This window comes from Rhinatrema bivittatum, chromosome 4 (genome assembly GCF_901001135.1).
Source record: "Rhinatrema bivittatum chromosome 4, aRhiBiv1.1, whole genome shotgun sequence".
NCBI lineage: Eukaryota > Metazoa > Chordata > Amphibia > Gymnophiona > Rhinatrematidae > Rhinatrema > Rhinatrema bivittatum.
In genome coordinates, this window is record NC_042618.1 from 118,167,565 (window position 1) to 118,191,184 (window position 23,620).

General features: G+C 43.3%; 1 protein-coding gene across 1 annotated transcript in view; it reads right to left on the reverse strand.

The window, feature by feature from the left end:
* TTC9 (tetratricopeptide repeat domain 9) overlaps window positions 1-23,620 on the reverse strand; it is an 88,715-nt gene that overhangs the window by 15,719 nt on the left and 49,376 nt on the right. The window contains exon 2 of the mRNA XM_029598755.1: window positions 1,941-2,123. Coding sequence (XP_029454615.1) covers window positions 1,941-2,123 — 183 coding nt within the window. The remainder of the gene's footprint in view (window positions 1-1,940; window positions 2,124-23,620) is intronic.

Consider the following 23,620-nt stretch of genomic DNA (forward strand, 5'->3'; position numbering starts at 1 on the left):
TATCCCCTTTTTAGTTCACACTCAGTTATTCCTCCCCTCCCATGCCCAACCACAAGGGACTACAACAAATCCAAAACAGCCACCAACACCAGTGCGGCGGTTACCTGAACCTCGGGCCTCTTAGGTACCTCGTGGCATTTCCAGATGCTACCCCATCACTGCTTACACAACTCATCGACCTGGGCAGCGTGAGGCGTGCCCAGCCTGCTACGGGAATGCCTGCATTTTCACTAGGACTTCTGGTGGGGGGGGGGGGGGTTATCGTGCAAATTTCAAAAAGACATCAAGCAAAATAAGTCTGAATTGGAAAATGACTGTTAATTGATCAGAAAATGCACAAAACGGAAAAGAAAATAACAGAAAATTACCACTTTGATTAATATTGTGATGCTAATCTGCTCTCTTGCTGTTTCCCATTTCACTCCTGGAATTCCTGGTTGATTATATTTAGTGAGGCGGCTTCCTCTTAAAACCATGTACAGGGGGCTTCAGGAATTTACAGTATGAGCACCTCTGCTTTATTTATAAAAAAGGACAAGGAATTCACAACATGGAAGTGTTCTGAGACAGGCTCCCCTCTAACCCCTTCCAACCACTTGTGAACTTTTGTGAACATTACAGAGAAAGCTTGACTGCAAGAAGCCATTGCTTTTCATACATTTCCTCTTCTGTACCATCTATTTTCGGGGATCAGTAGCCTCAATCATCGTTAGCAACCACGAGATCAAGGAGATACTGACGCCACCACATCCACATTTCCTTGAAAAGAAATTCGGTAGAAACAAAGAGAAAGAAAGCTATAGGAAAATATATTGGGGGCAAATTTCAGTAAACCACCTAGCGGCAAAATACACAATTACTCCTGCACCTACGTAAGTTTCTTTTTGAAAATGCGTTAAAACTTAGGTTGCCCCTGCTATATTTACAGATGGACTTTGCACTGGAAAATGCACATGTATGTTTGAAAAAAGGGGGCTGGGCAAGTAACTTTCAAAGCGTCAGCACGCGCCCAGTGTTTTTATAACTTGCACGCACATATGTGCATCCGTGTCATTGCCAGCTTCACCAGTTCGTCCACCACTTTGCCCAATTAAGAGCGAGGTCCTCCAAGCCCCCTTGGTTCAATAGCCTGCACTCCCCACCAGTAACCCCCAGAACATTTAAACCCCTCCAAAATGGCTCAATCCTGATATTTTATTACTTACACGTCATCCATAGCAGAAGTAAACTTACACGGCAGTGGGCCTAGGCACGTGCTTTGGTAATCTATCTAAAGGGTAATCTTCAAGATTACCCTTTAGATATGAAGAATAGCCCTTGGCGAGGTCAGAATCCTATGAGGTTGGTTCATATTTGACATCATACTCCCCTGAAGAAAGATCAGTATCTGAAACACGAACTGTTTGTGTCGGGATTGGATTTCAATGCTTGAAGATAACCAACATTAACAGGGAAGTCGGTCATGTACCCGCTTTAAATTAAAGGGTAATCTTGAAGATTATATCAGTTTTTTCTGCGAGGAAGGTAAATACCAGCATTACCACGGATGTTTTTGAATTGTTTGGGATTATATTTTCAATTCACAAAAAATTTTTTTAAAAAAATTTTTGTTCTCTTGGAGGTAGTGGCAGGTTGATGATTATAACCAATCATATATTGGTGCGGAGTCGCCTACACTATATATGAAACTTTCCACTCTCTCCATAAACATATTTTCAGCTTTTTTTGAAAAGTTTCTCTGAAATTCAGATCCACAGAGTGTAGGTTGATTGAGTAATTTTTGAATTTATATAAAACAAGATATTAAATAATTTACTGTAAAACACAGTTTGGCAGCGACAGAGCAGTTTTTAGTTGCTCTTGATTTATTTTCAACTCCTTAGTTAGGCAACTAGATGCATCTGAAAATGTACCCCACTATTTCTGTTTTGTCTTCATACCTGTTGGCTGTCGGCTCCTGGACTCTTTTAGGTAGTGTAGTGCCTTATCATAGTCCCCAAGGTGGTAGAATGCCACGCCAGATCGATAAAGTGCCTTGAAATTCTCCCCTTCCTTCTTGAGTACTTTGAGGCAATACTCTTTGACTCGCTCATAATTCACCAGCTCAGCCTGGAGCAGACATGCTATAGAAATGACAAAGAAGGAGAGAGGAAAATTAGTAACAGCCGAGAAGTTACTGCCATCAAATCTGTCTTGGTATCTAGCAGGTCAGTCGGGGAGGAATGAGTTTGAAAGGCAGTTAATGTTTGATAGACGAGCAGGGACTATTGCAGCAGACCAATCGCTTAGCCTTCTTTATGTCAGAGAAGTTGATCTGTATGATCGGCCTTCACATGATGTCTGTAGTACAAGGAGATATGAAGTATCTTAGCTGAAATATGTGTGTGGGGGGGAGGGGGGGGAGCTTCTGGTCTCTCATTTCCATAGTTTCTCCCTCCTCAAATCCTTTTTCCTCTGCTAGAGATATTTTTATGGAGGCTTTATTACTACCATTACAGAATTGTTCCTGTGCCTCTGACAATTAAATATTCTGAGATGTTCTGCATGAAAGTCGCTATAGTACAGAACAGAAAATCAAACTGTAAATAAAACTATTGTATTGCACCTTGCCTGATGAGCTGTAACTGAACAAGGCAAAGGCTGCCATCAGGCTTCTGCTTTTAATTTCAGAGGGTAATTTTATAACATCGCAGGTAACTTATGCGACAGCTATGTGTATATAAATTTTCAAAATGCACTTATGAGCGTAAGTTTGCTTTGAAAATTAAGCGACAGCACACACACAACTCCACCTGCACCAAGTTACACCTGCTCTTTGCAACATGGAACTTGTGCCTGTGAATTCACGGGCAGACTTTATAAAATACAAAGTGTGAGCGAGAATCCAAATGCCACGCCATCTCCGCCCTCCCAAAATGTTTCCTTTTTTGGGTTTTGTGCATATTTTTATGCATTCAAAGCCTGGGAAAGTTTACAACACCCAAAAGAAAGATGCACAAACTAAGCCAAAGCAGTATTATCTTATTAAAGAGGTAAAGTCACAAAGAAATACAATCCCAATTTTAACAAGAATATGGATTATATAAGGTATCAGCAAGTCATGTCGCATGCGGTTAAGTGGAACTGCTGCCCGATTGATCAATCATTTACCCCAAACATCCAAAAGGCCGGACATCAACCAAAATTTTGTGGATTGACTGCATCAGGGGCTAAATTTAAAGACCATACTCATCTGTTAAAGAGTCTTTCAAGCCATTTCCGTGCATAAACCCATATTTGATGCGTGTAAATGATTTTGACAATTCAGCCCTGCATCGCTATAAGCTACCAAAATGCATTAAAGAGATTAAAGAACCGCCACCCCCCCCCCCCCCCCAAAAAAAAACCCACTGTGTGTGGGAAGAAGCTGGCGGTGAACAATTTGTTTTGGACCCAATTTCCCAATGTGGAGGGTAATGGTCAGCAGACCACGGAGGGCTAAATTCTCTGGGTATTTTTTCAGAGCAGACTTGTGTGCCTAAGACCACTTTGAAAATTCCCGGGTACTGCGCTGTGACCTATCATGTGTACATTTACACCCCTACCAGCAAAAATGAGAAAAGGTTTTCCCTGCCCTGACTCCACTCCCCCCCCCCCCCCCCCCCCCGGCACGCCTCTCATTAATCCACAGAAAAGTCCAAGTGAAATTGTGTTCCATGAGCACTTTTCTCTGGAGAGTTTTCAAAAGCGGATCAACACGAATAAACCGGGCTTTATGCATGTAATTTCTTCTGAGAATTCCTCCCTCGAAGCTCTGATATTTTGAAAAAAATATTTTTGTAGGCTGATTCTACTTGGAAAACAGTTCCTAATATAAAAAGGCATTAACAAATATTTCTGTTCGGTCCTGGAGCAGGACCACATAAAACAAACACAAATAAGATTGGAAGTCAGGTAAACCTCAATCGATTTTCAGAACAGTGTGTTCGTGAGGAGCTAAATAAACTTAAAGTAGATAAGGCGATGGGGCCGGATGGGATACATCTGAGGGTACTAAGGGAACTTAGAGAGATCCTGGAGGGCCTTTTCAATGCTTCTTTAGAGTCTGGGGTAGTCCCAGAGGACTGGAAAAGGGCAGATGTGGTTCCTATTCATAAAAGCAGGAGTAAGGAGGAGGCTGGGAACTATAGGCCAGTTAGCCTGGCCTCTGTGGTGAGCAAACTAATGGAATCTCTGCTAAAACAGAAAATAGTGCAGTTTTTGGAATCCAAAGGTTTGCAAGATATGAAACAGCATAGTTTTACCAGATGAATCTAATCAATTTCTTTGATTGGGTGACCAGAGAATTGGATCAAGAGAGAACGCTAGATGTAGTGTACTTGGTTTTCAGCAAGACCTTTGACACGGTTCCGCACAGAAGACTTATAAATAAATTGTGTGCTCTTGGTATTGATCCTAGAGTGACTGACTGGCTTAGAAACTGGCTGAGTGGGAGGCAACAAATGGTAGTGGTAAATGGAGTTTTCTCTAAGGAGGGAGTTGTTACTAGTGGTGTGCCTCAAGGATCAGTCTTAGGATTGGTTATTTTCAACACTTTTGTGAGCGACATAATGGAAGGGTTGTCGGGAAAGTTTTGTCTTTTTGCCAATAATACCAAAATCTGTAACAGGATGGACAGCCAAGAAGGAGTGGAAAACATGAGGAGGGATCTAGTGAATCTCGAGGAGTGGTTTGAGTTTTGGCAGCTAAGATTTAATGATAAAAAAATGCAAAGTAATACATTTAGGTTGCAAAAACCCAAGGAAAAGGTACAGTGTTGGAAGTGAAATTCTTCTAAGCACAAAGGAAGAATGGGATCTGGGGATAATTTTATCTGATTATCTTAAGGTGGTCAAACTGGTGGATAAAGCCATAAAGATGCTTGGCAGTACAGGGAGAGAAATGGTCAGCAGAAAAAGGGAGGTGATATTACCCTTGTATAGGTCCCTGGTGAGACGTCACTTGGAACACTGTGTATAATTCTGGAGACTACACCTTCAAAAGAATATAAACAGGATATAAAAGAATATATAAAGAATATAAACAGGTCTAGAGGATGGCTACTAAAATGGCCAGTGGTCTTCATTCTAAAGCATATGGGGAAAGACTTAAAAGATCTAAACATGTATTTTTTTGTATGTCAATTGTTTTTTGTATGTCAAGTGTATGGTGGATTACATGTATGTTATTTTATTATGTATGTTTTTACTGTATATCGCCTAGGCCTGCTTGTGTTAGGCAATTAATACATTTTAATAAATGAAAATGAAAAATATACACCCTGGAGGAAAGGCAAGATAGGGGAGATATGATAGAGACATTGAAATCTTAAAGGATTCCATGCACAAGAGGTGAGAGCCTCTTTCAATGGAAGGGAGACTCTAAAACAAAAGGTCATGCAATGAGGTTGAAAGGGGATAAACTCAGGAGTAATGTTAGGAAATATTTCTGTACAGAGAGGGTGCTGGATATGGGGAACAGCCTCCCAGTGGAGGTGATGGAGATAAATACAGTATCTGAATTCAAGAAAGCTGTTACGCCGGTCAGCAGCAGGAGCCACGACCGACCGTGCTTACCTCCCCGGTCACTGCCGTTCCAACCCATTGCAGACCGCCGAAGTCGCCCACAGCGTGCCACATCGCGTTTCCTGCCTGCTCGGGCCTGCAGGCCTTGCCTCGCGGCAGGAATGCCGCCAACCTCAGGCTCCACCCCCTGATGCCTGTTAACGCACGCACGCGTGCGCCACACAAGGGAGATTTAAAGGGTCCAGAGCGGGAACCCTGGCCTAGCCTTCCAGATGACATCATCCTGGGAGGAGTATTTAAACCCCTTCCTGTTACTCCTCATCGAGTTAGCAAGGATCGTGAATGGACTTGAATCCATTCCTGTCTACGCTACTCTGCCACTTCCATGCTGCCGCTGGAAGCTCTCTCTACCCTTCGGGGCAACTGTTAACCTGAGTACCCATTCCTCGGGGGCCCTCTGCTTTATTTCAGGTGCCTTACAGGGAACAGGTACTCGCTCCTCGAGGGTCTGCTCTCCCTGCCTCTGTGCCTGCACTTTCTTCTTCAACCTGGTGGAATCGCAAACCTACTGCAAACACCTAGTGAGTACTCTTAACTCTCAGTCTATCTCACCCACAGTACTACCTTGCTGGGAAACCTGCTTCGGAACCTCCCTATACCAACAGGGTGAGAAGGGCTTCCTCTGCCGAGGTCCCTGAGACTGCTCCTACCAACCTGCCTCACTACTGCCACCTCTGGTGGTACTCTTCAAGCTGTATAATAAAGAACTAACTGTGTTTGTGCATTCTGAGTCTAGCCCAGTACTGTGGCTCCTCACGGGGCTTCTCCCCGTGGGCATGGTCATCTGCCACAGCAGAGTAGCATAGAGAGAAGCGGGTCCAGATGAATCCCCGTAATCAATCCTTGCTAACTCAACTCGTAAGCGCAAGTGAAGACCTTTTATGTTGGAAGCGGATGACGTCAATACAGGGGGACGCCCCTGAGGTTCGCGCCCTGCTGGTACATACTCGGAGCGTGCACGCGCCCTACGTCATCAGGAACATGGCGGATCCGCAGTGTCGAGCTGGTCAGGGGACGCTGGGGAGAAGCGGCATGGAGACGCCGCGGCAGCAAGCCGTCCATCAGACCTGGAGGGAGTCGCCACAGAGGTAGAGAGGGTGGAGCGAGGGTGAAGAGCAGCCTCGAGCGCAACAAAGGGGCATTAACTTTCTCCAATCCTGGGTCATCAATGCTTCTCCCCAGCCTCCCACCTGCATAGGCGCCATCCCCCTGGCTTCCCCTTCCCTCCCTTCCTCAGGGGCCTTACTTTCCCCATTCCCCTCAACTCTTTGCTAAAGCTATGGACCTTCATTTTTTCCTCATCTCTTTGCTAAAAACTGCACCTGGGCTTAACTAGCAGGAGAGAATGGTAGCAGCAGCTATACTGCCTTATCCATAAGAGTGAAAACTAGGATTACAGGACTGCTTCTACGGCCAGGTTCTTGTGACCTGGTTTGGCCTCTGTTGGAAACAGGATGCTGGGCTTGATGGACCCTTGGTCTGACCCAGCATGGCAATTTCTTATGTTCTTAAAGATGTGCAGGTTATGTTATTGCTTTTTTGTTGTGGGGTTGTTTGGGAGAGAGGATAAGTTGCGAGATGTAGTGAGGAGCAGGGAATGTAGAGCTATGTAAAACTAACAATAAGCAATAGAAGGACATTTTGAAAAAGATGTAATGCCTAAGAGAGTCTGTTCAATTTCAATATAGACATGGGAAATCCTGTTGGTCCCTGTGATAAAAAGACGCTGGCAAATTTAAGTTTGGCAAGAGTGATGATCTGGACCTTAAAGTACTGTCAAGTAATATCTTGAAGGAAAAGAAGGATATGAAAGACACAGAGAAGCTTTAATAATTTGCCCATACTGAGAGACCAAAAGAGATATAATGATGGTTGAGAGCAAACAGATAGTATGCAGAAATGTCACTTACCCTTCCAATATTGAATACCATGATCACAGCTTATAAACTTCTGTTTGTATCTGCACTAAAGTTTTGGTTTAAGGAAGGAGGATGCGAGGGGTGGAGGGGATAGAGACTTAATTAAATAAGATGGGAAGTTCGTACAGTTAAGGTATATGGCTATTAACAGAAAAAGAAAATAGGTGCTTCCAGGATTGATATGGCAGAGAGTGCATTAAATCACAGCCGAGGTTTAGGCTGGGAGGGCCTTCATTGTAAGTCCATTTTCAATTTGTTATCGGAGCAGAATGGAAATATATTTCTCCTGGGAAGAAGAACAGTGTTAAATGCATTTCCTGGAATGTGACAGAAACAGGATCTCCAGTTAAGAGACACAAAATACTGCAAGCAATAGAGGTACAAAACACATTGCTATGATACAAGAAACTTATTTAGACGACGGAGACATTCCAAATGAAAAATATCGGGTTAGTCTCATCTGGTACCAGGATGCAGGTGTAGTAATTCTTTTTCATTAAACTTTTTTCTTTGAACTTAAAGAAACAATACAGGAGCCCCAGAATTGTTCTGTTATTGTATTGGTTCTCTATTGGGACGGATGGTAGCTTTGTGTAATATATATGCATCAAATATCAATAATTATAGTTTTTTCAGTAATTTATTAAAAAAGAGTTGACAGGGAGACTTCCAGTACTTATGGGAGAAGACTTACTGTGTGAGAGAGCCACATCCAGATAGATCTAGTAATGCTCACCCAGAGAAACTGAGAGCCAATAAAAAGATTAACATTTTTTATGTAGAAGTTTTGATTTGTTGATATCTGGAGAGAGTAGCATCCCTCCGAAAGAGATTACACCCATATTTCACATCCAGTTAAGTCAATCTAACCTTGATTATCTACTAGCATCTAGCAGATGTTTTGCAAAAGTTATAGGATCAGAAAGAGGGTCACTAGAAATATTGGACAAATGGATGGATTTGGAATTGACGTCCCCTAGAACAAGGATCCAGATTATTGAAATAACCCTTATATATTTTTGCAGATTCAAAATTTACAGGGTAAATAATACCAAAATGAAAAGCATTTCAGGAAAATAAGGAACACATTGAAGCACCAATGTTATGTTGTGGATAGCAAAAATCATGATAAGAGAAGAGATCACAACATTTACCATTAGAAGGAAAAAATAAACAAGAATATTTTGAGGATGGAAAAGTAATTAAAAATAGACAAAAAGAAATGTATTGCCTCTTCTACTACCTTGACAGCGACTCAAACAATTTTAAACACCCTATTCCACTAATGAACTAAGATGTCATTGTTATTCTATAAACATAGGAAGCGTCATTTCTTAAGGTATTTCTGTGACTACAAAGTGCTTTTCCGGTAGAAATAGCCTGTTATAAAATTGCCCCCGATATGCAGATATACATACATATACATCCTGCTCTGCCAACTGCTATGTAAAAATGGTGCTAGCTGGCCTTACAGCTGGTACCATTTTGTTCTCAGACATGCATGCACTCTTGTGGTGCCACCCAGTAAACCCAAATGGTATTAGGCCTATTGTAACATGTGCTAGGTGTGGGTTTGGCCCTTAAAAAGTCTTGCGTAAACTAAATGACAATAATGAAATAGTAAACTTCCCATACAAAAACAGTACTAACTGGCAGCACTCAAACAGAAACAACCCTATCTATGAAAAAGGCAACACTGCACATATTACACCAGGTCTGTGGGAAAAACAGAACAGGCCAGACTGCTATAAATCCTTACGCAGAAACTACAAGCTAGCAGAATACCCTACCTCAGTTACACATGCAGAAGACAGAATTTCACCAAATACATAATAAAGAGACCATAAAGTATAAACAGAAACGTAGACAGAAACCAAACTGGAAACTGCAACAAACCAGACTCTGTATGCAATGCAGCAATAGAGAAACAAACGTCACCAGTCCTTATAAATCATTCATCAAACAATAAAATCAAGAAATACAAATCAATCATATTAGTAAAGCCGTACTAATAAAAAGAATATTTCCAATGAGCTGATGAATAGAACATCCAATAATTAAGAGCTCATACAAAATATTTAAAATTTTCCAAACAGCAATAAAATATTTCACACAGACACCCAATAATTTAAACTGATAAGCATGGAAAATTCACTGCTCTCCAAACTTTTCATGTCTAGTCACCCTCAGCATGTCGTAGATTAGTGGGGCAGCACAAACCTTCTTCACACACACACACACACACACACACACACCCAGGCAGTCTCCCATTCACACACACCTCAGACAAGCTCCTATTCATACACACACACACAGAAGCAGGATCCTCTCCTATTCATATCCACAACCCTTCCCCCGAGTAAGCTTCCATTCACCTACAGACATACCCCAGTCAGGCTCCCATTCACACTTACACCCTCACCCACACCTCAGTCAGGCTCTCATTCATTCATACATATACATACTATTGGGAGCAGATGGAAAAGCCCAGTCAGCTGCTCCTCCTTGTAATCTGGCCCCTGTGCTATTCAAATCTTGCAGGGCTAGCACTTCCTCTATGCTGATCTCGTGCATTGTGAGATCAGCATAGAGTACGTGCTAGCTGCATGTGTTTTGGATACCACACGACCAGCACAGAGAAGAAGCAGGAGAAGTGCTCCTTCCCAGTGGGTTCCTCTTCTTTCTTTGGCCGCCAGTGCAATGGGGCCATTGGTGGCCTCGCGAGTCTTCTCCTCTTCTCAGCCACCGTTGGGATGGGGTCTACCATGGTCTTGCAGGCCTCTTCTTCTCAGCCACCCCTCTCTCTCCAGGAGTGCCGCCCTGTGCAATTGCACGATGTACACACCTGGTAGCACCAGGCCTGGGCGGCAGTATGCGTCCTCTTCGCCCCCCAAAAAAATTCCTGCTGCGACCACCTTATTTTCCAGCCAAATAAGAGAGTCCAACCCCAGCACTTGAACAATGTATTGACATGCTGGTGGGGTTCCCACTCCCCACTGGCAGGAAGAGTGTGCTGCACTGACATTGCCTTATTTATCACGGATTTCACTAATTCCTCTCTATAACATGACTCTCTTCCAGACTCTTTAAAACAGGCCTCAGTCTGTCCCATAATTAAAAAACCATCAGCTGATCCAGCTCTCCTCTCCAGTTATCACCCAATTTCTTCCCTATCATTCAGGCAAAAATCATAGAGACAGCAGTTCTCTATTAACTCTGTAATTTTCTTGAATCTAACAATATCCTTAACCAATACCAGAATGGTTTCAGAAAACACCACAACACCGAACTACTATTACTCTCTAGCTTTGACATGGTGAGAAGAGGTTTTGATTGGGATATAGCCTTCCTCCATATCCTACTTTCTAGGTTGCACTCTCTTGGGATAACTGGTTCTGTTCTGTCCTGATTTTCTTTGTACCTCACTAATAGGGTCCAACAAGTTCACATTGATTCCTTTACCTTCTCTTGGACCCCCCTCAGTTCTGGTGTACCTCAAGGCTCTCCCCTTTCGGCGGCTTTATTCAATGTCTATTTAACACCATTATGCCGTATTCTGGCCAGCCTTTATGCTGATGACATCCAATTCTTTTTTCCTTTGAAAGAAACGGAATCATTTCTCATCTGCTGTCTTACAACCATTCAAAAATGGCTTCACTGTAATAAATTAGCGCTTAATATCTCAAAACCAGAAATCATTATTCTATCACGCTTCCCTGTCAAAAATACTCCTACGGGTTTTTCATTTGATAACCATACTATCACTGTTTCACAAACTGTTCGTAACTTAGGAGTCACCATTGACCCTTCTCTGTCTCTGCGTCAGAACTGTCACCCAGTCATTATTTCATAAACTCTGGCTGCTCCGTCACCTTAAACCTCTTCTTGAAAATTCTGATTTTCGTTCTGTTTTACAATCATTCTTATTCTCAGGCATAGATTACTGTAATTCCCTTCTAACGGATCTCCCAATATACACCAATCATTCTTTACAAATTATATAGAACACTGCAGCAAGACTTTTAACCAGTACTCATATCCATGATCATATTACTCCTGTTCTTGAATCATTACACTGGCTTCCAATATCATACCGTATACAATATAAACTGGCCAGAATCATACATTCAACTATTCGTAACATCCATTCCCCTTGGATTTCCTCTGTCCGAAAAATCCATATCCCTTCTCAGTCCCTTAAATCAGCAAGTCAATCGTTTCTCAATGTTCCCTCCCCAAAACTAACCCATCTCAATGAAACAAGAGAGTGTGCCTTCTTTTCAGCAGGTCCACTGTTATGGAACAGCTTACCAAAAGAAGATGCCTTCAGGATAGAAACTTCTTTAATAAAGCCCTAAAGACCCACCTTTTCAAAAAAAAAAAAATTTCCCAAACATAATCAACAATCCATAGCCCTGTGGCGTCCCTTCCTTCAAGCAATATTCATGCAGTCCTTCCTGGTTCCTCCGAGGGTTTTTCGCGTAGCAAAATGTATTGATTTACCGTATGTGCTTACCTGATTTGTTTTGTTTCTGTAATGTGATTTAATGATCTGTTATTTTAATTTCTACTGATTTTATTTTATCAAGGTGTAATTTTGTTATTTACTATGTGTGTTTTATTGTACACCACCCTGAACATAGGAAGAGCAGGCAACAAATGTTTTTAAATAAATAAATAGTAGAGTTCCATCCGAAGCTCATCTGGAGAGAGCGTTCCAGAGTAGTGGTCAAGCCATTGCAAAGGGTCTTGCATGCATCTCAGCCAGCCATTTTATACGGGCACATCTAATAAGCCTCAAAGCCTAGGATGGTCTGTAAATCCTTAATAGTGTGCTAATATAAGCTGGCACATCGCTGCTCAAAGCCTTATGTATAAATGCTATTCTCCACTGGATAGGCAACCATTAGAGTGACTGCAAAACAGGTCTAAGCCTAGATGATCATAATCAGGGTGATCCAGTACCGAGCGGTAGGAAGAGCTGCGTTAGTGCCTACGGCACCCGCGGTTACCGCCCGCACAGTGCAGCTCACCTACCGCTCGATCCTGAAGCCTAATTATATGTAAATGTAAGCCGCGTCCGAAAAGCCTTAGTCCCGCGCAACCCAGGATACTGGATAGAGCGCCTATACAGGATCCTGGGTGCGCGGGCCTAAGGCTTCACGCCACGCTGGTATCTGTCATTTCAAATGTCATTTGAAATGACAGATACCAGGAAGTCTGGTCCGATCGGGTGCAAAAGTAAGTTGCTTCGCCGCCGTCAGTTTTCCCCCCCCCCCTCCTCTCGGAGCAGGGAGCGAAAAGCAGCCTTGCTCCGGGAGGGGGGGGACACTGACGGCGGCGAAGCAACGCAGAAGCAACGGCGAAACGACTTTTCAGTGTCCCCCCCCTCTCGGAGCAGGGCGCGAAAAGCAGCCTTGCTCCGGGAGGGGGGGGGGACACTGACAGCGGCGAAGCTTTCCCCCAGCCCGGACACCGGCAAAACTTGCTGTTTTGCAGCCATGAGCCACGAGCAGGAACGCGAAGATCTGGCTCCGATAGCTCCTCCCGACAAGATGGCCGCCTGCACGGGGAAAGAGTACAATTGGCCGCTCAAGACGTGATGTCGTGATGTCACGTCTTCAGCGGCCAATTGTACTCTTTCCCCGTGCAGGCGGCCATCTTGTCGGGAGGAGCTATCGGAGCCAGATCTTCGCGTTCCTGCTCGTGGCTCATGGCTGCAAAACAGCAAGTTTTGCCGGTGTCCGGGCTGGGGGAAAGCTTCGCCGCTGTCAGTGTCCCCCCCCCCCCCTCCCGGAGCAAGGCTGCTTTTCGCGCCCTGCTCCGAGAGGGGGGGGACACTGAAAAGTCGTTTAGCCGTTGCTTCTGCGTTGCTTCGCCGCCGTCAGTGTCCCCCCCCTCCCGGAGCAAGGCTGCTTTTCGCGCCCTGCTCCGAGAGGGGGGGGGGACACTGAAAAGTCGTTTCGCCGTTGCTTCTGCGTTGCTTCGCCGCTGTCAGTGTCCCCCCTCCTCCCGGAGCAAGGCGGCTTTTCGCGCCCTGCTCCGAGAGGAGGGGGGACACTGAAAACTCGCTTTGCCGTTGCAGTCTCCGTGGCAGCCCCAGTCCGGACATCGGAGGGGGGCTGCAACGTTTTTTTTCGCTTTTTTTTTTTTTTTTGGCTTCTGGAGGAGGGGAGAGGACTGGGGCTGCCACGGAGACCGGCACCCATGATCGCGGCCGGGGCAGGTGAGCGGGGGCTGGGGGAAAGCTTGCCACCTACCCTTACCCATGCCTCTACCGCCTGGGTCAGGGTAGGCGGTAAATTTGCAGGTTAAATGCGCGACAAAACGGCAGGGAAAGGTAGCGTTAGTCGGGGCGCGGGTTACGGGATGCTAGGGGAATAGCTAATTGGCTCGTTTGCATGCAATATGCATGCCGCGGGCGGAAGGGGTTACCCGGGGAATTTAGGACGCGGTAGGAGTAGGTTAAAGGGGATTCGGGATCGCAGGAAGGGCTAACGCGGCCGAAACGTGAGTTAGAAGCGGCTTAGGAGCAGGGTAAACACGGCCGCACTTTACAGGATAGGCCTGAATGTATATAATGACACTTTTGCAGGTGGAAAAACAACTAGTAAATCGCTTAGACATGAGGCATACTTTATATGAAAGACCTAACTCCCTACCCAAGCATTTGAAAAACAATGTTATAATACATTTATTAAGACAAGCCTGGAAATGTCTGAAAAAAGTTAAATCAAAAACACCCATATCTTCTAATTATTATTTGTTATCATGTAAAGATTTATAACAAGAATTTACAAGAAACATTTCTTGTAAAGAAATGCATGTATTATAGTGTATAGAAAAACAACATTAAAAAAAAGAAAGAAAATCCTTAAGAAAAATATGAACAAAATCAAGTCCTCAACAGGAGGGAAATCCAGTCTCAATTGTCTAGCTCTAACAGAAAATGTAAAACTAAAAAAAAAAAAGGCAAGGATAACATACCCTACCCCACTTCTATAACAATATCTCCATGATAAGACCTACGTCAGCAATACAACCTTCAAAGCAAGGATAATGAGCTTTAATAGACATGCTCTGCAACCAAAGGAGCCTTACTCTTCATAAACACATCCAGCTGTGCTGAATGCACAGATGCTTGGAGAGCAATAATCCAAGTCACTTCTGGGGGTAAAACTACATTTTAGCTGTGTAAATGGGCTTTGGGATTATTGCTCACTTTAATCGCAGGTAAAAGCATCTGCGCAAGTCAGCTATGTGGGTACTTATACCTGTGTACCTTTGGAGGTGTTTCTTAGGCAGGGTTTGACTGGGGAAAGACACTTTAACTGGTAGTTTTCAATGATCTAAAGTACCTCCACAAAAAGTAGGGTCACATTTGTGCAGGTACTTTTCATGGAGCAATAACCAAAGCAAAACTGCCCTTGTAGCTTTGCTTTGATTGTTTTAGCAAACTGAATAGGTAAACATTATCCATGGAATTTGCCAAAATGCAGACAGTTTGATTATTGCCTCCATAAAGAGTAATCTTCAAAGGGATTTCCACATAAATCAGTTGTCTGAAAATTGTCCATCCTGGATATGGGTAAAAGTACATGGATAATAGGGTTGGCAAACCTCTGGGTTTGCCAGCTCCGGCTCTGGAACGGCTCTAGTAGTCTAGTTTCCAGGTTGGCTCCTGAGCCAAAAGAGGACCCCCCCTCAGCTCCAACTCCAGGAGTTGTTCCAGTGCCAGAGCAGGGGTTCCTGGAGCTAGAGCTGAGGCTTTCCCTTGGCTCAGGAGTGATCCTGGAGCTGGAGCTGAAATACTTGTGCCAAGCCAGAACTGGCAAACCTGGAGCAAACTCAACTCTAAAGTGTAGTTCCATAACCCACGCACTTTTACCTGCATCATAGTAGAGAAACTCCAGGGTGGGATGAGGTCAGGGGAGAAGACTATAAGCCCAGTTTTAGATTCTCAAAACTATGCATGTATTTTTCATCAGAAAAGATATCTGAAAAAAAATACAGATGCAAATCTGCACAGGAACTTTTCTCTTGGGCAATTTTCAAAGTAGAAGGTATGTGCACAAGTCTACTTAGGACATCAGTGCAAAGACTATGGGTGAAAAGCACCCATGGACTTTGCAACAATGCGGGTAGTAACGAAAATTGCCCCCATTACAGTCCCCCTGGAATGTGATCAGGAATTTGTAGGTGAACATTAATAAAATTCCCCTGCAAGTGAGATCCATGCTCAGTGCATAGCCAAAAACATCTTCGGGCTTGGCCTGAATGCCTGACTCACATCAGGAAAAATTCAAACATTGCATCCCAAGAAATTAACAGCTCTGTGACAGAAACAACTTCTGAGAGTAAAATCAAAACGAGAAAGAAAAATCCCAAACAGATGGAGGCCAAGATATCTGGAGAAAACAGAAAAAGTGGAGAGACTTGGAATGATTAACTGCCTTTATCAGCCAGTACTATAAGCTGCATTTCCTACCATCTAGTCCAAGATTCAGCATTGCTATATTTTTTTTTGGGGGGGGTCCCCCAACATTTTCTTCCTACTTCTATGGGCTTCCAGCTTGACCGGACCTGAGACTGGGAAGTGGTGCCGTGAGGTTTTTCTCACCACCATCCAGGAATCTTTTCCCCCCATTTTTATATTTCCTTCCCCACTCACTTAACTCAAGTCTCTGAAGATACAGTCCATGGCTGGGAATGATGCAATCATGAGTCCTAAATCTGACCACTAGATGTCACTGTTGCTCAATGATTGAGATTGCCTACCCCACCCCCACCCCAACCCCGGGGCTGTGAACAATACCTCTGTGCCTTCCTAGCCCCAGCTGTCCAGAGGAGCAGAAGCCCTGACCCAGGAAACAAATCCAGGTCCTCCATCATTCCACTGGGCCAGCACTAAGGTTCAGCAATGCTGCTGTCAGGGTAAAGAAAGGCAGCCTAGCACATGGTGACAGTACAGTATTTCCAGGTCTGTGCACGAGTTGGTGGTGTGATAATTTCAGATCATCGCGTAGGAGGATACTGGAATGTTTTTAAGCTATCATGTATGATGGTGCAGTATTTTCACGTTAGCATGTGGGATGATGGTGCAATATTTTCAGGTTTGTAACGAGGGATACACTGGCAAAAGTCCATCGGTACAGCACACTCCAGGCTTTGGCTGCCACTCTGCCAGCACTTGAATTGCAGCCGTAATTCACTACTCTGCAATTTATGCTTTGTGCGTGGGAGCTGTGAAGCAGAAAGGGGCAGGAAAACAAAGCAATGGAAATCTCCCAGGAAGGTGGTGGGGAGAACAAATTTTAATGTTTCATTATCCTTATTTCCAGTTGATACGACTTCCTGAAGTATATTTACAAGCAACAAATGTCAGCTTATGAATGCTCCGTTCACTTTTTTCCAAGGAGAATAGATTATCCATTTGTCAGCCTCAACTCTTTTTCTTCTGTGCCCTCATCCGCCTCTTTCTTCAAACCAGGCACTTATAGGCCGAGGCAGGCATGTATTAGGGTTGGCTTCAATGCACTTATCTCTTGCCTGAATCCATCTTACAGTGGCTTGGGTATTTTGACTATTAATCATTCTAATCTATTTCCTTTCTCATGCATCTAGTAAAGAAAGGTACTGAATTAGCAGACTGAAAATGCAAGCTCCCTATGCAGCCCAATCTATTATTACTACTTAACATTTCTATAGCGCTACTCAATGTACACAGCACTGTACAAACTGGCATGTAACTCCAAACACTCCCTTGCCAATGTTACTAGCTCCTAGTCTGGATGGAATATCATTATATTTGATACTTGTAGGTTACAACCCTAGCAGACTACGCCTCTAAGAATGCTCTGAGGTAACATGCACGGATTGGTGGTTACAACTCAAGCAGCAGTGGCAAAACTGCATTGGGCTTCCAAGAAGGCAATGGTGTAACTTACATGAAGTGACCATGGTTGAAACCCAAACTTCAATGAGCATGGAGAGGCTGGATGTTTCAGACAATGGCTTTGCTAATTTTGGTAGCTGTGTGGATTATTAGAAAACGTGGTATTAAAAAGTCAAGGGGACCTGTGCCTTGGATTTAGTGTTTATCTTGTAAGAATGATAGAGGAAGATGACAAGGCCTAAAATGACCTAGCATGGAAATGGTAGATGCCAATACTTTAACAAATTCTGGGCACTCTTGAGACTGATACAGAAGGCAGTGGTAGAAAAGAGATTAAAAGTTCAAGCTAGTGTTGAGTTCAGTATGGGAATGTATATGCTCATCTAACCAAAGTGTGTTGTGACCAGGGGGTTGTGAACCCTTGGACCGAAGGGGGTTTGTATGACTTTTAGGAGATGGCTCCTAAGGTTCCCCCGTCGGTTGGCGAGGCGGAAGAGAAGTTGGAACTGGCTGGGTCTTCGCTGTTGGAGACTTAGATGGGTCCTTGGAGAGGGCGAAGCGGCGTGAAGACGGAGCAAGGAACAACTGGATCTTCGCCACTGGAAGCCCGCGGCCCCCCCGGGAGGAGCCCCGTAGGGACCCGGGCCGCTGGGACTTAGGTGGGACCTTGAAGATGGATGCTCTGGAAGGAGTCCGAGGTCGAGTACCGGGGGATCACCACTTGCCAGTCCGAAGTCACACACTGAGGGTTCACCGCTTGCCAGTCCGAAGTCACACACCGAGGAATCACCGCTTGCCAGTTTGAAGTCACACACCGAGGAAACGTCCGAGAAGAAGCAGGAACCAGGAACCAAAGCACCAGGAGACTCACCAGAGCGAGCAGACTCGTTGCCAAGTCAAGGAGTGACTGAAGGAAGGCTCCTTAAATACTTCCCTGTACCTGGCCCACCAGAAGCAAGTGAAGGTAATTTAGAGGACGAGGTCCCTTTAAATTATCAGAGGAGGCGCGGCCTTGCGCCTAAGGGCAGGGTGGCCATCTTGGACCCGCGGAGCAGTGTGGAGTGGCCTGGCACCGCGAGGGGAGCCCCGGGGCATCTCCCCCGCTGATAATCGCTGCAGGGACCTACGCCGAGGTGCGGAGGCGAATGGGGCCGGACCCCGGCGGCCTCCCTGACGCTACGGAACAGGTAGGAGGTCGCGGCCGCGGGGCCGCGAGACACAACAAAGTGGAAGAATCACAGCTGGGCAGACTGGATCGATTAATTAGGTTTTTCTCTGCTATTGTTTACTATGTTACTACAGTTGAGAAGTGAATTTTCTGTAGCTATTTAATCTTTCACCTCTCTTCTGCTCAACAGGTTGCTAGCTATTGGGGTTATTTATCAAAGGCTTATCGCACGCGATAAGCCTCTATCGCACGCGATAAGCCTCTATCGCACGCGAAAAGGCCCTTTTCGCATGCAATAGCATGCAAATTGGGGGGAGGGGAGAAGTTGGGGTGGGGAGGGGGCGGAGTCGGCAGTGTCTTTGCTGCCGGCAATAACGTTACCCGCCCCCCAGTTTTCGCTGGATTCATCATTCAGCGATGAATGATGAATCCAGGCCTGTGATGGTAGTGGTAGTGATATAGACATATGTCAATGGAGAGTTCGCTCTGCATAGACCATGAACATCCATTAAGGGGATACTTTTCAAAAGGCCTTCTCTGCGTAAAACAGTGTTATAAGAGCAGAAGTGGCCTTTTACAAAACTGCCCACCAGATATGCAGATAATTTATTCACAAATGAGCTCTTCAACATAATTTCAGCTGGACTGAATAGAGTTATTTTGGGGGGCAGATTTTGGGTGGGGTTTGGACTTGTGTACATGCTTTATAAACTTAACAGGATGTGTGTAAATTTCCAGGAAAATTCTGTGTGCACCAATTAGCAGAGGTAATGTTTGTGGAGTAGATTTGGGGGATAATTTTCAAAAGCGGCCTTAGGTGCTTAAGCCCACTTCGAAAACTGGTGTACTTTATAAGCTTATTTGTAGTATTAGGTTATGTGGGATGTTTGAAAACCTCCCTCCCTGACAGCAATTTTCAAAGCCATTTATTTGGAAAGAAAACATTTTACCTGCAAAAATATCAGCCATCTGAAAATTGCACCTCCTCACTGCACATTGAGTCCAATCCTCAATCATCTGCGTAAATCACCAAATGTGCTTGTTAAGTAAGAAATTTGCTGTAGTAGAAGTCGCACAGTTAATAAAATACCACATATTTCTGAAAGTACATATGTTTCAGAACTTCATGTATATTTGTAATGCAGGAAAACACATTACCAATTTTATAAAATTACATGCATATACTTTACGTTTATAATAATATTCATATATGCGCAAAACAGCCCGAGTTATGTGCGGAGGGATGTATTTTATAAAGAACGTGCATACTCTGCTTCTGAAAATACTTGCAGTATTCCAGACCGTAACGCGTGAGGGTGCTGTGCCGGCAAAGCAGATGTCCACACAATCTGAGCACAATCCCCTCTCAGCTGTCTCTACTCCAAGCTGAAGAGCTCTATTATGTTTAACCTTTCTTCACAAGAGAGCTGTTCCAACCCCTCTACCATTTTTGTTGCCTTTCTCTATTTTTTGCAGTTCTTCTAGATCCTTTATGTAACTAATTTTATTATATGTTTTCCCCATTCTGTGCATTTCTAGAGGAAACTTTTGGTAAATGAGACTTTTGGTAAATGAGGCTTAAAGGTTTCATAATGCTGTTGTCCGGAACAGAAATGGGTAGTACTTAGAAGTGAAGTTTAAAATGAATTACCATCTCAAAATGACCCACAGAGACATAGATCAACTCAAAATCGGTCACAGTAAAACTTGGATTCAGAGTCATGATCTTGCAGTAGACAAGAGACACTATTACTTCTGTTCACAAGCACGGGTGGAATTCTAATGGTATTAGGAGTGAACAAAACATGCAAGCATGCATAAACCCCTATTCCCCCCTCAATTTGTATGTTATGAAATGTCCTTGATGAGAACTGAAAAGGTCTCCATGCTACACAGATACTACAGAAAGACCTGACTTCCAACTCTTGACAGCGAAGAAGGGGGCCTGCTGTAATCACTGCTGGAAACATGTTTTACTGTAATAGTTTACTGATTACTAGAAAACGATTTGTCTGTTTTGTATGTCACAATAATATTGTAAGCTCCATGGAGCAGGGACCATCTCTTTAATGCATCTGTACAGTGCTGCATACGCCTAGTTGCAGTATAGAAATGTTACGTAGTAGTGTAGCAATCACTGGCCATCTGATTCCAGCAAAGGACAGCCAGCGGGAAAACAGTGAAATTGCATTGCAAACCCTTAGATCACAGAGTGCACTGAAATATAATGAGTTATCTAGCCCAAAAACATACTGCTAACATGTTTTTAAAGCAATGCTCGAAATATTATTACTTTGAGTTATATGCTCTTGGAAGAGGCAATCTATTAATATTTCAGGGGATTGCCTCAAAAACTTGACTACTTTTTAAATTAGTTTTTCTTTATCCTTTTCTTCAGGAATCTCATGGATATCTATGAACTTCTTGCCTTGACAGAAAAAGAGCTAGTCTATAGTTAATTGCCCCCTACCTGGGACATAGCCACATGATCAGTATACTCCTTTTTCTCCCTCTCTTTCATCTTTTATTGTGACTATTTTGGAGATAATTTTGTAACAGCCTGCATTGATTCAAAGTCAATTACCCACAGACTTTACATCAGTTTTCAAAGGGAAAGTATGTGTATATTTTCTTTTTGAAAATTATCGCAGAAAAACGACAGGCATGCATTTACCTGACACGTTGTGTGGGTAGCTTTTCTAAGAAAATTTATGTGCATGCTTTTGAAAATTCAAAAATATGGAAATTGCTTCCTTCAAAATTCCATGAAAATTCAAAGCGTTATGTACATAAAAGTTAACATATACGTGCATTAGAAGCCTGTACTTGCGTAATCGGTATCTTATAAAAGTTGAAACTGCATGTGTACTTTACCTTTTGCGCACACAGATACGTGACTAAAAAAGGGGTGATCTAGGGATGTTCCAGGGCAAGGCCATGCATAAGTTACTATTTAAAAAATGCTTACATATGCACATCTGGCAACTTACTCACGTAATTTTACACCTGCTAATTATCTGGCATAATTATTTTTATTGTGTATTATTGACTAAGTGCAAGGTCTGGATGAAGGGAAATTCAGGCTGAAGAACCAGGAGGGTCTTGATGATCTGGAGAAGAACTGGTGGAATAATTGGTAAACTGACTTGTGTGCGTGAATCTGGTTTTACATTAGCAAGTCCTACTTTATTTTTGCATGTAAAATATATGCATGTATATTTTTTCAAATAGCTAGGAAAAGTACGAGCATTCAATGCAGTGAATGTTTTCACGCATAAGAACATAAGAAAGAACATAAGAAGCACACATACACACATATGTTCCAGGGTACAGTTGGGCATATTTTGTGATATACACAGGTTATAAAATACTCTTGTAGTGTACATGCCGCAGTGTGAAGTTGTTTGAAAGTTACCTTCCTTGCGTGTAAATGCAAACCCCTCCCCAGCATATCTGATGGTAACACGTCTCCACACTGGGGTAAAAACATGCACATCTCGCAGAGGCAATTTTCTGGCTTTGAAAAAAGACGCCCTTGGGGAGGCAATGTTAACTGTCCTTTTTACACCACAGACTTTGCACTGATTTTGAAAGTGAAACTATGCACCTGAAAATTACCCCAGTAAATGTACCTGCTAGCTTGTGTGGGTACTTTTCATGACAAAAACTACACTTGTACTTTTGAAACTTCTAAAGTATGCACATAGTTCCGAACCCTATTCCCGGGCAAAGTTCCCCCTCCTATGGGTAAGAGTACACACGTAGAGACTTTACACACTTTACTCACACATAGAGCAGGCAATTTTCTTGAATCATCTGTGTGAGCTGTGAAAGTTTGGGGCACGCGACAGAGCTGCTAGCGGGAGAAGGAGGGTCTGTGCACTATTAGCTTTGCTTAAGAGAAATTAAAGCCACAGCAAAACACCAAGAATACTTGTAAAACTCACAAATAACAGTTCCAGTATCAGAATTTATAATTCCCAAATTGCAGATGAAGAGCATAATTTGGTAAACCTCTCTCACTCTCCCTAACTTCACTTTGTTTCCCCATTTCTTTCTCCTCCTCGAGAAATTTACTCTCATATTTACAAAATTCCAACAAACCTTTGCTTTATAATATGAACATTGTACAAACTTCTCTTTTGAATGCCTAATGCATTCAATAAAAACTATACAAATATACCAATTTACAGAAGTGTCACTTACAAATCTTTGTTATTAAATCCATTAATGTACAAATCTGACTTTTCTAAGCCTTCAACAGGGAGAGGGGAGTCCGTGATGGACCCCCATCTAATCTAGGTACAGACCACAGTAGAAGAAGTCCTCTCTTTCATCCTTATCTGGTGTCTCGCAACACATTTTACTGAGTGTCTATCTACCAACAAGGATTGCCATATACAGTTAACAAGCATCTTAGTTTCAAAATCTGCTCGCTTTTTTTTTCTCACTTGTAATGCTGTGGTACTGGTAATGAAAGTTGTACAAGAAATGACAAAATAAACAGGGAACAGAAAACACACAAAAATCTTACAAGATGCCCCATCTTGATAATATGGGGACAGAAGCAGTAGATACGAGAAGACATAGGGCTGTCCTCAAATACTTGATATTTAATCGGGGGTTGGTGGGCATATGAAGGCTGAGAAATCCAACTAGTATGAACTATATGTTTTTTTCAAAAGTGCATGTATCATATTCTCATCTAGATTATCTCTTGATTGTCAAAACTTTAGTGAGGCAAATGATGGAAGTAAATCTGGGGAATATTACATGGTCGGACCATGTTCAAGTGTGGCTATCTATAAGGACCAAGAAAAGCAGTAAAGGCACACAGTTTTGGTGGCTGAATGACAGTCTTTTGAAACATAAGGCATTTAATGTGATGCTTATGGAAGAGATGAGAGAATATCTTAGCATTAATAACACAGTGTGAACCTCTCAGTGATTCTATTGGAGTGTATGAAGGTGACGGTATGAGGCAAGTTAATTTCACGAGCCTCATATCTGAAGAGAGAAGAGGCGGGGCATGCCT